The 17,529-nt window shown below is 44.6% G+C and overlaps 1 protein-coding gene across 3 annotated transcripts in view; it reads right to left on the bottom strand.

The window, feature by feature from the left end:
• The window catches only part of nhsl3 (NHS like 3), a 35,306-nt gene that overhangs the window by 14,770 nt on the left and 3,007 nt on the right, over nt 1-17,529 (bottom strand). The window contains exon 1 of one of the 3 annotated variants that reach the window (XM_068731225.1): nt 8,853-9,422. The exons of the other annotated variants lie outside the window; for them this stretch is intronic. Coding sequence (XP_068587326.1) covers nt 8,853-8,970 — 118 coding nt within the window. The 5' untranslated portion in view covers nt 8,971-9,422. Of the gene's footprint in view, nt 1-8,852; nt 9,423-17,529 lie in introns of those variants that run through there. 3 annotated transcript variants of the gene reach the window in all.

The raw sequence follows: 17,529 nt of genomic DNA, 5'->3' as shown, positions 1-17,529 counted from the left end.
AGACACAGTTGATCCACTGTTCCCTTCGTTCGTCTACGGTCTTAACACGAGATAATAAATTTATTTGTTGCCGATTGGTGTGGGAGTGAGCATGCATGGGAGTCCTCAGGATGACCCTGGAAAAGTTAGAGGGTTTGGAAAGACACAAAGGCTTCCAGACCAAACCACCATGAGAGAAGTCCAGAGTCCAGAGTGTTAATTTATGTTGTATGTTTCCAGATGCCAATGATCTCCACCTCTACATTAGTAATCGGTAAAGGAAAACCACTCAGGCAACGGCTAGAAGGAGAACAAAAAGGCTGCAGGTTATTGGAGGTTCTTCCTGATGGACGGATGGACTCATTGAGCATGATTGATGAGTTAATGAGAGACCGTCGGCTTCCTCACAGACTCCTCTCCGAGCAGGACGGGACAAGTCCCACTCCTGTGTCGGACCTGAAGTACATCCTGAGAAAAGTTTGAGGACTCGATCTTAGCAACAACAAAAAAAAGAGTCTTGCCATAGTCTTATATTTTGGGAAATTTGCTTATTTACTTCATGGCGGAAAGTTAGATGAGAAGCTTGATACCGCTCTCGTGTCCGTCAATGAATATGAAGCTAAAGCCGTTAGCTCGGTTAGCTTACAGTTTAGCACAAAGACTGGTAACAATGGTAACAGAGGGAAGGAGCTAGCATGGCTTTTGTTAACTTTGGACAGCAAAGGTAGCAAAATATCCACCAACCAGACCGTGTGAAGCTCGCTAATTAACACACCGCATCTAGTTTGTTTAATACCTACAACAAAAACAACGAGTTGTGGTTATGTCATCCCCCCGCTTCCAGTCTCTATGCTAAGCTAAGCTAACGGGATCCTGGCTGGCAGACCAATGGTTTAAATGAAGAAAAACAAAGATATTAAGAGGATTTGTGACTAAACTAAAACTTGACTTGAACTTTTCTACAATTTTAGTATATATATATATATATATGTGACTTCATCCACGTCGCTCTTCCTGGCTGCGATGACCCCTCTGGCGTTACCTGGTGCGCTGGGGTGACTCACCTGTCCGTGCTCCGTCTCTGCAGGTGATCGTTAGAGCGACTGGAGACACCCGAGGGTGATCCCAGGTTATTTGAGTCTGGAGGCAGCTGGTAGCCTTTTCTCTGGCTGACTTTTCTAGTTCTGCTTCTTTCCCGTTTGGTTTGATTATGTTGTCTTTGTGTCTTCCTTCGCATAATTTATGCACATTTTCAACGTCTGCACCCACGTCTTCCACTCACGCACAGCACACACTGGTATCCACACCCTTCACTTTAATTACTTAAAGTCTAATCTCCTTTAGTTTGTGTAAATGAAGCCACTTCTGTTATGGCCATTTGAGCCAAGCCATACTTGTTTTAGGAGTCGGTGGTTTCACGGGTTTCCTTATCTATCCTGTTATCAAAACGATCTAGCACCGACACCAGACTTAGACAGATGGACGTCGCAGACCAGGACCCGTGAAGGCCTTTAAAACGTCCGCTGAGATAAAGACGTCTCATTTTACAGGAAAAATAAATTGTTCCACAGTGAGCAGCTCAAACTTCCTTAACCTTTTCTCAATTGCTGTAATGATACAATATCCAAAATGTCACAGTCTGGTTTATCTCATTAGCGAATCACAATGTACGACTTTCCTTTTAACCAAAATGTCATTTACATCACTTTACGTCCTCATGCTCCTCTGGAAGTTATAGATATTGTGAAGAATTCCAGACGAGGAACATTTCTGTGAGACAACCATCCCTTTTGGGGGTTTTTTCTGTACATGGACTGAAACACGTGGGAATGGATATAGAAGCTGTTTAACGAAGTAAAACACAAAACATGTCCATGCTTTTTATCACTACCAAGTGTGCTGATGAGGAGCAGAAGTCAGATGGAAAGACATCTGCTGACGTCCAGAGTGCTGAGCTGTGAGCTACAAGTGGCTTAAAGTCCGTCGACTCTCGTCCGAACCACACTGAACACATTAGGCTTGAACAGACGCAGCCTGTTTTCAATGCACCACACATGCAGCACAGCAACTAGCTCAGTCATTAGCACTATAAATGCTACAACGTGTGAGTGTTTTCGAGAACGCAGACACTGAGGGTTGTGTGTGTGTGTGTGTGTGTGTGTGTGTGTGTGTGTGCCTCCTGCCCACAGACAACAACATCTCATTCTGCCAATTGTGAGCCTTCACTAAAGTCCCAGAAACACACTCCTCCTCGTCACTCTTTCTCAGTGAAATCCCGTTATGCACGGCCAATGAACTAAGCTCCCCTTTGGTAAACAAAGTCGAAACCATTTTGGGACTGAATCAGTCGGGAGACACTTGTAAATCCGCGTGAAAAGACGACGGCGTGTTTGAGTAAACCTGCTGCCAAAATGTTGAAGTACACAAAGTGGCCTTCACTGGCGCCGTCTGCTTGGAACACACAATCAGCTCAGCTCAGTAGAACCGAGTCCAAGGTTTCCTGACCCCCAAATAAGAGTACAGAACCGTAGTGGTTGAGGTTAATTATGGCCGGTGTACTACACTGACATGTACAGTAAATAGTACATAGATACTATACATTCATTATTTCACTACGTTCACTTGAAGGTCATATGATATCTTATGAAAAAGTTACAAATTTTTTGTGCGATTTCCTACAAAAGTCCAGCAACGTGTCAATTTCTTTTCAAAATAAACCTCAGTCTTCACAGGAAATAACTTAGTTAGGTTGAAGAAAAGATTGTGGTTTGGGCTAAAATAAGTACATAAGTGGCGTCACTTAAGTATGATGGTTACGTGACAAATAAATAAACACTGACTTCACACGGAGCAGGAACAACGAGTGAAAAACATTTTTGTTTGCCCCATCCACCTCTTTTTCCACCCTCTCTGTGTGGATTTTTGCTGTCTTTAAACGTCCTCGTTCATCATTACATTCAGAATTCATGAATGGTAATATACAGCTACAGGTAAACACTTCCAGGGTGTTGTGGGACGTGGATTTCACTTAAATGTATCAGTGTCAGTCATCAGCGTAAAGGTTGTGCTGAACGTGAAAGTCTCACTCTGTCCCTAATAGAATTCACATGTGTGATATGGGATTCAGGGAAGGTCTCAGTGCCCTGTAATGAATGAAAAAAAAATAAAAATCTGAACAGCTGGTAAGGTTTCTTGGTTTTTAGTTGAATCAACCCAAAAACATCAGTTTCAGTCTTGGTTTTCTAACCAGAGAAAGAACATAACATCTAATCATTGCAGCGTAGCAAATCAGATTCATTCTTATCAGTGACAGAAGTGACAACTTTGAGACGACCAGTAAAAAAAACAACTTGATCGATGGATAACTTAATTTCAGCGAGCTTCAATTTTAGGGTTGATGCCGCTTTGTTCGAAGAGTTTCAGACGATCGATCGGACACAGCGATGGTGGAAAACGAAGCCTAACGAGAGCAATAAAAGATGATTGTGTTCTTGTTTTAAAATGGTGAATATGAAACCCAAGCCATGTCACACACAGTTCTGTGTGTGTGTGTGTGTGTGTGTGTGTGTGTGTGTGTGTGCTGTTAATGGTACGGTCTGATGCTTTAATTCAATTTAGGTGGTGATGCAGGAAGCTACTGGACTGAGAGAAATCCAAACACTGAGTCCATTTATACTGCCGGCAGAGAGAGATCTCTGATCCACTGGAGCAGCAATATGTTACTCAAACACAAAGTCCAATGACACAACTTAACACAAAACTACAGAAATGTAACTTTTTCCTGTCACCTGACCTACGTATATCTACACACAGTGCAACATTAGTATTGGTTTCATGGCAGGTTTAAGTTGAACTTTTGTTTTTGGAGCGATTGAAGGCATCAACCAATCAAATTGTGCAGAATGGACATTTTCACAGCAGAGAGGCTACATAGTCAAGAGCCAAGTCGGCAAACTTCATTACTCATTTCGATCTTGACGAAGGCAGACCAGATCCTTCCCGTACCTTTCACAATAAAAGCCCTAGACATATACTCTGTGTAACTTTTAACCAGAGGGAACTTACATTTTTGCTTTAAGGAGACTAAAATAGCTTTCAGTAGCTCCGACTATACGACGCTCTACCTCAGACAGACTGCCAGACGCTGCTCTGGGTCAACAGTCCTCTACCTTCACTAATCTGCTGCAACTTTCGTAAACTTGCATCGCCGCCGGTATGAATAGTTTTTATGCAAAATATCCGCAGGTGAGTAATTTTGCATGTTTATTTGTCAAAAGCTTCCAGTGTGTAACGGCCTTTAATCGTCCACTGTGTTCACCAGCTAGTCACTAACAGCTTTGGTTTGGGGCTGAGCTACAGAAAACAGCTGCTTCAATTACGCAAATGATTGTAATGGAAAATGAATGTAATACATGGTGTAATGTATCAGGAGGTAGTCATACAAGGTTTTTGAATGAGTAATGAGCCGAGCACTGCTCCAAACCAGGGCTGAGTAAAATTTGGGTCAAATCTCCGCAAAGCAATTTAGGAATACTCCTAAGGTACACTTTAATTTCTTTTTGCATGCATGAGACTTGGTTGTGGATCCTTTTGGAGGATTTATTCTTGTTTAAAAGTGCTCTGGATGTGCCATCCAATGGCTAAAGAATTCCCACACTACATATAGGACCAGAGTAGAAGAACCACAATTACATGCTGCCAAAAAAACCCCCAAAAAGTCCTTTCACTTAGAGGAAAAAAACCAAAAATTCCTACAGCTAAAGGGCATGAGAGGACAGGGTAGAAGAAGAAGTTAACGACCTCCATTCATCTCCAAAGAGAGGCGACACGTTGGTGCAACAGGCCAGAACAAGATGTTACAGATGAAAAACCGATGATGAGAATTACAAACAGACCAAAACACCGTTTTACTGACGTAAAACAGACGGTCTAAAGCACAGAATCTGGACAGTAAGGAGACAGAGGCTGGTTAAAGAAAAGCTCCATCATCCTTCCTGTTGTTTTGTCTCCTGCGGTATCAAACACAGCTTCAAAAAGAGGGTGGGGGGGGACGGAGGTCACGTATGCCGTCGAGGAGAGCGGTGAGATTCGCGGTAACAAAACATTGAGATATCGGGGGCTGGAAGACGAGGCGTAGGAAGGGAAAGATAGCAGAGACGAAAAGAGTCATCGTCTCTTTCTCCAACTGTGTGTTTTGCCACGGCTCTCTGCAGGGAGTCCACGGCTTTGACAGAAGCACACAGTCAACGGGATCTTCAAAGGAGGACCGAGAAGAGAGGCGTCTTAGCCCAGCTTACGGAAATCAAAAGGCTTAGGCGAGCCTTACCCAGCGGGATAATGGAATATGGAATATCACAAGCCGACGCAAGACAGCCGTAATGAAAATGGCAGGGCAAATCTGCTGGCAGCCTTGTTCTCGAATTAAGCGCAGCCCTGTGCAACGTGTTCCTCTTTACATCCTCCAGACTAGAGTCACCTCCCTCTCCCTCCCTCCTTCTGTCACCGCTCTTCACGTCACTCTTCACCCCTCAATCCTTCACCTTCACCTAAAGTCACAGTTTATTCCCCAGTTTTATCCCAGCCGGAGCGTAAACCTCGACGTGCAAATATCTCCCGTTTTCGGAATGCCGAGAGATAAGCGGCCGACGATCCGAGGTCAAGAAGATAGCGGCCCGAGGGGAGAGGAAGCAGAGAGGAGTGTGAAGGAATGAGGCGAGGGATGAAAGGCAGAGGAGGTGTGCGAGTTTAAAAACATGTCCTAATATTACCAGTTTCAAGGGTACAGCGATAGTAGTTTATTAGACGGATCGTTCATAGAAACAAAACTCTATTCTGTGATGAAAGCCAGCTGAGGTTCTCCCTGCAGAGTGGACAGTTATGTGAAGGTAATACGAAACATCTGGAGGCCCGTCCGTTACATCACAAGTTCAAAAAAAGCTTGTGTGTGTGTGTGTGTGTGTGTGTGTGTGTGTGGCTGCCTCTGACCACCTGTGGATGCAGTAAAGTGAGCTCATAGTGAGCTAATTGTATCCACTGCAGCTACTGTTGTCGCGCTCACACCACCAGATGAATGGGCATCTTTGTGACTTTGGAGCTCAGCTGGCAGCATCTCAACCCTGCGCACCACATTGTTGTCTTTTAACGGTCCGTGAGCTCATATCGAAAAAAGGTTTCTGAAGCATCTGGTTTCATCTTTGTGGTCAACAATTGTTTTGAGAAACAAATTCATACGGTGGATGAATCTATTAGTCGATCGGCAGAAAATGAATGTGCAACTGCTTTGATAATCAATTAACTAATTAAGTTTTTGCCATTTTGGTTAAATATTGTTCATTCATAAATGTGACTTTAACATTCTCTGGTTCTTGCTTCTCTATTGTGACGATTTGCTGCGTCTCTATTTTACAGTTTTGGACCGTTGGTTGGACTAAAAGAGCAATTTTGAATTAGTGGATTTAAGACAATTCTGATGAGCATTTTCTGTATTTTCGGATATTTTACAGCCCAAAAGATCAATTGCTAATAAGAACAATTGTTAGTTGCAACCCTCACAGTGACTCTTCATCGCTTCTCTTCATTACGGAGACACACACACACACACACACACACACACACACACACACACACACACACACACACACACACACACACTGCTTCACTCAGGACTGGTTTTCATGATCACACACTATTTGAGGTTTAAGGACTAAAACCTCACAACTCTTGATGACGTTATAATTGTTTCAAAACATGGTTTTCAATGAAACGTGAGAATAATTCCGTAAAACGTATCGCTCCATCTAATATCGAGAATCCTATCGCACTTGCAGTATGGCAAATTTTTCCAAATCATCCATCCCTGTGAGACCATCCGGCCCGTTACGTGTTAAACAACGTAAACACCCTCTCAGGTGTTGTGAAGGACACAGGCAGGGTGTCTGGTTTGGAACTTGGCCTAAAGCCACAACACATGACACATATTTCGGGAGCACATGGAGAGGATCCAGCCACTGAGTTCATCCCCTGCATGTTTCATTAGCTGAAGCTGTGTTACTGCGACACAGAGAGAGAGAGAGAGAGAGAGAGAGACTGTGTATACTGGTTGCTTTTAATCCATTAGCAATGGTTTCACTGGTATTGAGTCAACAACCTTGATGAGTATTGCATCAATGCAAGCTGCACAGAAAACGCTCTTCTCTTCTTCCTCTTGCTCAATCGGCCTTCATTTTTTTTTTTGGGAGGGGGGGGCTATTGTGCAACAAAAAGCAGCTGCAAGAACCTCAGAAAAAAACAGGAATTGAGGCTCATTTCAAGAGGTTGCGCGCTTGTGAGTATTGGGTGCTCATGCGCGAGGAAATGGGCAGGAATGTCGGAATGCATTCACACACCCCAACTTTCTGAATAAACTCCCCGTGAATGAGCCGGTGAATTCAGGAAGAACAGAAGACGTCGACCACCCGGACAGAAAAAAACGAATTCAAGATGTGTTTGTGTACAAGCATGTTCGTTATCTAGAGAGAGCAGGCCTCCTTTTTTTGTACACACACACACACACACACACACACACAAAACCAATTTCAGCCAAAAATCTGGCTAAAATATCAATTGTTTACGTCTTTCATCTGAAAGTCTGACTGCAATAGAAAAATAACACCCAGAAGAAAAAATGTGAAGAATTGATTAGTCTTGGTCTAATTGTTATTGCTGTTTGGTTCCAGCTAATGTTGGTCATATTTCATGCTGTCTTATGACACAAGCAGATAGATGCATTTTGGTAATATTCTAATGCAACTAACTCCAACGAAACACGAAGAGCTGCAATAATTCATATTTTTTTGACCACTTGGAGCTGCAGAACAAGCTGTAAACACAACGTTGACATCTCGTTACGCCATCAACTTGATGTCAATATCCACTCAACTTTGAGCTTTTGTTTTGGTTTGGACTAACTCCCCGAGGAGAATATCTGAACGCGCGTGCTGAGCGTGTAGCGTACAGGTGTCATTAAAATAAAAACAACGAGCAGAAAGATGCTGTTGTAGAACTGAGGAGTCACCACGAGCAACCTTACACACAGTAATTGAATCCAGCTGTTGGTATAAACACGTGTATTATTGCAGCTTCACGGCTGGAGTTGTTCACTGTTTTTGTCAATAACAATGAAGGAGACAGAAGACAGACGGTGGCGGAAGGATGTGAGAAACGCAGGTAGACTAAATATAGTCCAGGGTGCGGACAGACGACACGAAGCGGAAAGAAACAGAAGACGTCAACAGCAGCTTTAGCGAAAGACAAAATCTCCGTAACCATTATCTGAGAATCTGTGCGAGCTCGTGTTAAACCTGTTTGTCTGGCTTTGTTTTGTTGCTTCAGGGACTGTTAACAGAGACAATGAACAGTCTGGGTCTGGCTGAGCTCTCTGTTCCACTGCAGGGTTAGGGGTCTGACAATGGCAACTCACAGAATCATGAAATAATGCCCTCTTTTTGGGCACAGGATCACACACACACACACACACACACACACACACACACACCAACGCTGTAGCATTGAGTTTGGGTGAAAATAGCTTTAAAATCCTCTGTTACTACTCGTCTGTTGTAGAGCGACAAATACCCAGAGCAACAGCACACTCTTGCCCACACAACCCTTCGTCTGCACACTTGTGCAATAAGCAGGAAGCCTTGAAGCTGACTAAGGTAAAGTCAGCACGAGAATACTGTCACTCTGCACCTAAAGAGCTTACTGTAGGAGGCAACTCACGAGCACATGACCGCTCACGTGCACACATGCACACACGCACACAACTAAAAACCAAAACAAGTTTTGGTTTTTACAAATACAAGCTTGTCAATGAATATTTACTCCAGACGTACCTGTTTTCAGTTTGTCTCTACGTCCGAACAGCCAGAAGGCTTTAGGTCTTTCCTTGCTGGGGCTGGAGTTTCTCTCCGTCTGAACCTTCTTCTTCTTCTTCTGGATGCTGTTTCCCATTTTTTTTTTTTGTGGGGGGTGGGGGGGTGGGGGGGGGACAGTCCCGCAGCCCCTAGAGGGGGTCTATCATCTCGTCGCCCTGTAACGCTACATCTGTATTCCTTCTCTCGAGACCCCACAGCCCCTCGCTCTCCAGCATGAAAACAGAGTCAAAGTCAGTAACGCACTCCTGAACCCGATGATTCAGTCCTCCCTACACACACACACACACACACACACACACACACTGTAGTAAATGTGTGCTAAAGACCCACTGACACCATTCCTACAGAACACACACACACAGATCCAGCAGGCAAAAACACAAACACTCAGTCCTATTCTCCGCGCTGACACACCTCCGGTCCCGAACATCCAGCTGCTGAAGCAACGGCAGCATTCAATACTGACGAGCTCACTACCAAGCGTGTGTGTGCGTGTGTGTGTGTGTGCGTGTGCGTGTGTGTGTGTGAGAGAGTGCCCCTCCCACTCTCTGCCTCTGTGATCGCTGAGCTCCCGAGCTGAGCGTTCACACAACCGATGATTTTCAGTGTCGAGGAGTGAAAACACACACGTATCTTCTCAACAATATAAGATCATTAAATGATCGACACGCCTTCTTTTTTTCTGTCTCAATTAATGCTACGCTCAAGTTGAGCTTCCTCCCCCTAATGTCCTCTTTTAGGGAACAGTTGTCTCTATTACAAACCATTATAAGCACAGCTGACAGATCCTGTCAACACCACGTGGTGAAGGAGAAAACACAGATTCCTCTACGACAGCACACACACACACACACACACACACACACACACACACACACACACACACACACACACAGAGAAAGCTGCTGTATCGGGGACGTTTATGTAAGAATGAGTGACAGAATCAGAGTATAAATACTGATATAAAGGCACGGGTGGAAACTAAAAACAGCAGAGGGATGCTCAATAATTCAAGTGATCTTCACAGGTGCAGCTCTCCTGTCTGGCACCTCTTAAAATTCCTCACAACACACACACACACACACATAGATTAAACAAAAAAAAAAAAAGTAGAAAGAGCACAGGATATGCGCCAGCCAACCTGGTCAGACAGATCAAAGCTTGCATTGAGATGAGAACATTCCTGCTACGCTTAGAGGAAAAATACAGATGCCGAGCCAGATGGGTGAGTAACAGAAAACAGGAATGATGGGGGATTCCAGAGAAGCAGTGTTCATTTTAACAGTTAAATTTAACGGAGGGCTGATATAACTCAGAAAACAGGATGATCCAACTATAGACTGGGGCCACATTGAGCAAAAACTCCCCCTCAGTGTTTACGGTAAGTCTTCATCTTCCTCATTCCTAATGCTCTGTTTCCTTCTGCCTCCTCCCATTTCCCCTCTGAAAGGAGGAACATCTAACACCTGCCTCTGAACACCGAGGCAACTTATGTCCCACGATGACGGTGTCGTGACCTGTGGCGTCACCCAAAATGCCGGTGATAGCGAGGTTGTGGATCGATGACAGAGAGAGAGAGAGAGAGAGAGAGAGAGAGAGAGAGAGAGAAAGAGAGGGAGAGAAATATAACATGAACAACATCAGCGTGGCTGTGCTCAACATCACGAGAAACTGAGCTTCCCTGTTGGAACAAAATGGAGGAAGAGGGGAGGGAGAGTGGTGATGATGAAGAGCATCATGGTCAACTCGTTTCTATACCCTCCATCCCCCGCGCCCCCCCGGTGTGTAGGGCTCTGCTTGAAGATAAAGAAGAAGCCTTCAATAAAAACAAGATTTACTGACTGGGGGGGGAGTTACGAGGAAGAGGAGACGTGCTGGACTACAGAGAACTGAGCTCTTGTTTTTCTCCAGGACAGGAATCGATGTCTGAAGAGCAGGTGGAGCACGAGAGAGAGAGAGAGAGAGAGAAATGATAACGATATCGCCTCAGCTTCCCCATCGCAGAGTGTAAAACGATCTGCAATGAGAGAGACAGAGATGCTGCCTCTTAATGCAGCCACACCAGAACCACACCCAGTACATTTGTGCTGCTAGAGTACTCCGAGCTCACCGTCTCAACTGTCGTAGAGCGATGAGAGTGCACTTAAGATAGTGTGTGTATATATGTGTGTGTGTGTGTGTGTGTGTGGGTGTGCGTTCCCCTACGAGCTGCAAAACAGCGTTTGCCAAACATGCCCCAGATACATTTAAATAGGAGTGTGATCAAAATGTGTGTCATTGTCGGGAGCGATTTGAGGATTTGACAGCTGCGGGGAGCTCGAAGGGGAGTCGGCCTGTGCGGGTTTTTTTTTTTTACGAGTATGCATTAAAGGACATTCGTGTAGAGGAATGCCGTTGTCAGGGAATAGGGGGGTGGGGGGGGGGGGGGGTGGGGGGGGGGGGGGAGTGGTTGTCAGGGTGACGGTCACCAGGGCCTCAAGACAGGATTAGTGGATCTACCTGTCGAAATGTTTCCGTGTACTTTTACTGGTGAGCGTGTGTTCGAGGCCAGAGGCCAGGATTGTGACATTTGTTTTAAGAAGTTACAAAAGCAAACCAATCATCGTAATATAGATCGACCTGTACGGCGCTGGTGACTGATCCGTTTTCCCACGTCTAATGCATCTGCCAAACATCAGCCCAGCACTCCCATCTTGTGGCACGGCACTGATATCACAATAAAAAAAGACCTCAGGGCATAATGTAATCCTAAACCTAAGCACTCAAAACCATGTCCAGCTGCAGAGCTGCAGCAGTTGCTAAGACGTGGAGTTTAAGCCCAACCTGCTCCACCAAGAGATGCTGATGTAGAGATGCTGATGTAGAGATGCTGATGTAGAGATGCTGATGTAGAGATACTGATGTGGAGATACTGATGTAGAGATGCTGATGTAGAGTTACTGATGTGGAGATACTGATGTAGAGATGCTGATGTAGAGATGCTGATGTGGAGATGCTGATGTAGAGATGCTGATGTGGAGATGCTGATGTAGAGATGCTGATGTGGAGATGCTGATGTAGAGATGCTGATGTAGAGATGCTGATGTGGAGATGCTGATGTAGAGATGCTGATGTGGAGATGCTGATGTAGAGATGCTGATGTAGAGATGCTGATGTGGAGATGCTGATGTGGAGATGCTGATGTGGAGATGCTGATGTGGAGATGCTGATGTAGAGATGCTGATGTAGAGATGCTGATGTAAAGATGCTGATGTAAAGATGCTGATGTAAAGATGCTGATGTGTGCCATCTACAGGCAAGGAAAGTAAGTGGATCATCTGCAGGTGTGTTTCATTGTTGTTGCTGCTGTTTGTGTTTAAATGTAAGTAGTACAAAGCTCCCACTGCTTTTAAATGTCACTGGTTATTCAGAAGAGAGAGAGAGAGAGAGAGAGAGAGAGAGAGAGAGAGTGTGGTTCCTATCCCAGGATGCAAATTATTATTGGATATCAAATGACAACTAAAGTTAATTTTCATGTTTCATCCGCCTTGCTCTCCGAAAACTTGCGGCAAACTGCTCAAATTTCACCCACATCCTCTGACTTCTCCTGTTTCCGGGATAATTGAAGCGTTCGCTCGCACTTCGACTCAATAAACCTTGTCTTTAACCGACACCATTTTCTCGCGAGTCCCCGATCGGTGCATGTGCAGCTCTAACCAGAGACGAGAAGGAAACGAGATGGGCTCACTCCTACTTCAGCTCCAGAAAGAATGTGTTTCATCTTTTTATTACCACTCGCTCGAGTAAATTGTTGCTTTATTTACGTACTAACCCGACGTGGCATTTTACTTGCTTAGCGGGCAATCGGTGCTGTATCCAAATATAATCAGAACCCAAATATAACCTTCATTTGAAGATCTTTGCCCCACCCTTCTGTGTTAGATAACAGGTGATATAGGTGCCAATGTAAAGCCTCTATTATACTCACTGCCTTCAGGAGTAGAACATGTTAAAATTGCAGCAGTAGTAACTCTCTTTGTCTGCATAGATAACATCTGCGGGTCTAATTTACTGCTGTGACTTTCCTTTCGGTGTCATGAGATGTGTTAGAACTTGACTAAACCTACTGAACAGCTCTTGTGAAGAACCTGCAGCTTTCTGAATATGAACGTGTGACGTATAGTTTGTGAGGCCACAAGAGGTCCAGTCAGGGGATAAATCATGGTTTGGCATTTGGCAGCTTCAAACAGAAACAATACAAGCGATAAGATAAACGCCGGTGGTCGGTGTTGCATGATGATGTACCCGGGCCCAATCGGAACATATAAGGTCCCGAATTTCACTTTACTGAAGATTTGACTGAATTCCTCAGGTGCGTCGTTATCGCCTGGTCTGTTCTTCTCTTCGCGGATAAAAGTCAGAAAGACAGAGAGAGAGAGCGTGCATCAGGTAAACAGTGTTCAACAGGTGTATCTATTACAACAAGTTACGTAACAGGAGCCACACACACACACACACACACACACACACACACACACACACACACACACACGCAGTCTTAAGGGTAAATCAGTTGTATATCCCCGTGTATACAGACTCCCACTCCCCTCAGTCCCACGCTGATGTCTTCCAGCTGCTCCTCCGCCACATCAAACACACCGTCCACGTCCTACGAAACAACCCATTAGCTCTTATTACATAAACAATACCTCTGGAGAAAAGCTTTGGATGCTGATGACAAGTCATTTTAGTAACCCCCCCCCCCCCGTCCTGTATATGTGAGGAGTGTATGTGCAGGATTTTTTTCTAAAGAGATATGGTTCAATTTAAATGTGTTTTGCTCTCTGTGTGGGTGCGTGAATGGGCTGTATCGTTATGAGGGTTTAAAATTCAATCTGATTAACATATGAACAGTGTGTGTGTGTGTGTGTGTGTGTGTGTGTGTGTGTGTGTGTGTGTGTTTGGAGGGGGGAGGTTGTGACGTGACCTAAATTCTTATCTACGCTTTCTCATTTTCTCCCCATCCTCTGCTGCAACACTGGAGTTTACTGTACATCCCGACGTTGAGCGTGACCCGGAAAGACGATTAATGTTTCAGTCGGAGCAGCGCGGGCCGCCTCACACTGCCGTTGGCCGGGAGACGTTTACCTCGCCTCTTGGAGGTATCTGCTTACCCCAGGTAAAATGACCTCGCTCATCCATGTGTGTGTGTGTGTGTGTGTGTGTGAGCAGTGAATGATGTTCGCGGGGGGAACATTGTGTTGTGTGTCGGCATTAAACTTTCACACTCCTCCCTCTCTGCCGCATGCCTTTTCTTTTTGCCCTCCGCCCGCTGCCTTCATCCTGTCGAAGCTGTAATAAAGTAGTCCTGAGTTGTGGCCTGTAATAGAGCTGAGCCTTGTATACAACGTTCTCTGTGTAATGAGATGTTTGCTCTTCAGTTACTCTGCCAGGTCTGTAATCTGCATTATAGTTTTGTGAATCTACACACCCTGACTGTGTTTTGTGATGTGGCAGCCACACACACACACACACACACACACACACACACACACACACAGATAGAGAAACATCAAGCAACGAATGGGATCTATCACGACCACATTTACAAGACCCGCATATGTAAAAAAGTGTTCTCTCTCACACACACGCACACACACACACACACATGGCTTCACACGTGTAGAAAACAATGACTACACACTCCACTCGGACGAACGAACGCGTGGAATCCCAGAGATTGTGCAGCATGACCTCACCGCTAAAACAGCCAGCAGCCAAAGATGGGCAGCGCTAGACAAAGCAGGTATAGCTGCGGGGGCTCTGTACGCCCTTGTGTGTGTGTGTGTGTGTGTGTGTGTGTGTGTGTGTGTGTTGAAGTGATGTAATGAGCGCCGGCGCTGGGGTTGGCGCCGCCCTAAGCCGAGCAATATGCTGCTGACACACAAACACAGAGATACCCTCTGATACAGGGTAGCACTCGGTCACACACCCTCGCTCAGCGCTGTGGATGTCCACACACACACACACACACACACACACACACACACACAAACACACACAAGTTTAAACACACGCTGATTGCACAATAATAAGCAGGGGAGACCTACACACCCACAGAATAGAGGGTATCAAAAACAGTAATATGCAGTAATGAGTAGGCAAAGAGACTGAAAAATCGGAGAGAAAGAGAAATACACGCGTCTGTCTGTGTGTGTGTGTGTGTGTGTGTGTGTGTGTGTGTGTGTGTGAGTGCGAAGTCGCTCTAATTAAAAAAGCATTGAGAGAGTGTTCCCTAAGAGTCTTCCCAAGGCTGAATAAGGCTTTGTGATTCGTTGCAATCTCTCCTCTCCATCGCATAACTCTCGGTCCAATCTGGCATCCAGGCTGCCACGCACGCACACACACACACACATACACACACACACACACACACACACACACACACACACACACACACACACACACACACACGCGCCACTCTGATGCACGGCTCTCAGGAATTCTGCACATGAAAGAGTGTTATTTCTTTTATAAGAGAGAGGAATCTCTGTAAAATGTAGCCCGGCAGTCAGCGCCTGGACTGCAGAGCTCTGGATTGCGGAGGAGCAGATCTGAGCAAAGTCTTGCAGAGATGACACGGCCAATGTAAACCCACCAACAAAAGACATGTTACAGTTAGAGCGAGACGGCGCAGTGAGTAGGAGGAGGGTAGAGTAAGAGTTTCTCTTTGTCACTACTCTGTCATCGTTTGAAGCATCATGTCAAACGTCTGTTCACTACGACAAATACACGTCTTAAGTTCAGATTCTCATTGTTGTGTCTAAAAATGTTTTTTCCTTGTTATGCATTTAGTATTTCCTCAATGATTCACTTGCGAATCATCATGAATTTGTATCACTGGACCTGTTATCATACCGGAGGGGACAATTCATTGGTCTTCATTGACTTTGTATCGCCTGAAGGTTCCTCCTTGTCACTTACGGTCGGGTTAGCAAACAACAGAAAAATGCCAAAAAAGCTGCTGTGTGGTGAGATGTACTACCAACAGGTTGAAGAACCCAGAACTAAGTTTCTACGAGCTGCGGATCTACAAAAACTGAGCCTTTAAGAAGACAAAAGTGAGGTATCATCAGGAATAATGGGAATACAATGGGATCCTGACCCTCACTATGTTTTAAGTTTAAGTTTAAGGCTTCTGTAAGTTAAGCTAAAGAATTCCAACTGTATGAAATGTGGATAAATCAGAAAGCTGTGCAGGAATATGTTTTGCAAGTGCTTTAGCAAAGTACATTAGCTAGCAAAACACGTAGCTAACATTAGCTCGCTAACGGCTAACTTGTCCCGTCATTATCAAATGTACCTCTATATCTGGCTCTATTATGGCCATAAATAAATAGTTCAATGCTAATTTTCTGGTGTACCTGCCCTGGAGAATGTTTTAAAAGGATTTTATACGGGATACATCTTTACAAAAAAATGTTTCTGTTTATTGTGAAAAGGTAAGAACAGAAGGTTGAAAGCAGTAATACAGTTTGCCATCTGTGTTCAGACCATTCGGACCCGGTGGCAACCTCCGGTTCTGACAAAAGAAGCCAAAGCAGAAGTTCCTTAAACTTGCATTCGTTCTAAAGGCCATCAGGGGACAAAGATAAGTTGTATGAAGTGTATAGAAGTCTATGGGAAAACGACTCTCCTTCTCTCTTGATTTATTACCTCAGTAAACACTGTGAACATGAGTTTGTGGTCTCAATCGCTATAGTTTGAAGTCTTCTTCAATAGACCATAAAGAAGAGTATGTTTTAGGGCGGACTGTGTCCTTTAAATATGGTCACTTCCGTTCGAAAAAAACAAAATGGCGATGGCCAAAATCAGAGATGGCAACGGCCGAAATGTCGAACTCGAGGTTTCGAAACGACAGTCCACAAACTAACGGGTGATAACACAGAAATATGAATGTAAGTATTGTAAACTGATGTGGGTCTGTGAACCAAAGCAGTACATCTATGATGTGTGTGTGTGAGCACATATACTGTAAGAGTGTGTGTGACAGACGTCTTTGAACAGATTCGTGCTTTGTCTTCGTCAGGTTGGTAAAGTCGCCCGGCGGGTTCAGGGAGAATGAACAGAACAGAGAGAAATAAAGACGCAAATCATCAATTATATACCGGTGGGAAAACAAGGCTTCCCATGAGAGACAAAGAGCCAAAGAGATTAAGACAATCTAAATCAATTTGTTCACACACACACACACACACACACACACACACACACACACACACACACACACACACACACAGAGGTGAGACAGAAAGAACAAGCTGTTCATGCTGGTGAAATGGGGAACAGGTCTTCCACTTCCTGTTTGTCCGAATTCACAGATTTTCTCTCCAAAATAAAACGTTCAACCAACAGTAAACGTGTCTCCAGCGCCCAATTATAGACAAACCAAAAACAATATGCCGGCTATCAAACACTAAATAAAGTTGTTAAAAAAAATCTTGCAATAAACGGAACCTAAAATACTGTAAAGAGAATACCGTGAAAAAGTAAAAAACCTCAGTTGCACTATTTAATTTGCAACTCCCGGCTGGTTGGGCGTTCATGATGATCTTGCGATTTATTTCTCGGACAAGCTTGACAGCGGCCATCTTTA

This window comes from Cebidichthys violaceus, unplaced genomic scaffold, assembly GCF_023349555.1.
Source record: "Cebidichthys violaceus isolate CVI_PGR_0920_01 unplaced genomic scaffold, fCebVio1.0.p SCAF_50, whole genome shotgun sequence".
NCBI lineage: Eukaryota > Metazoa > Chordata > Actinopteri > Perciformes > Stichaeidae > Cebidichthys > Cebidichthys violaceus.
This window is presented reverse-complemented; position numbering and strand designations above follow the sequence as displayed.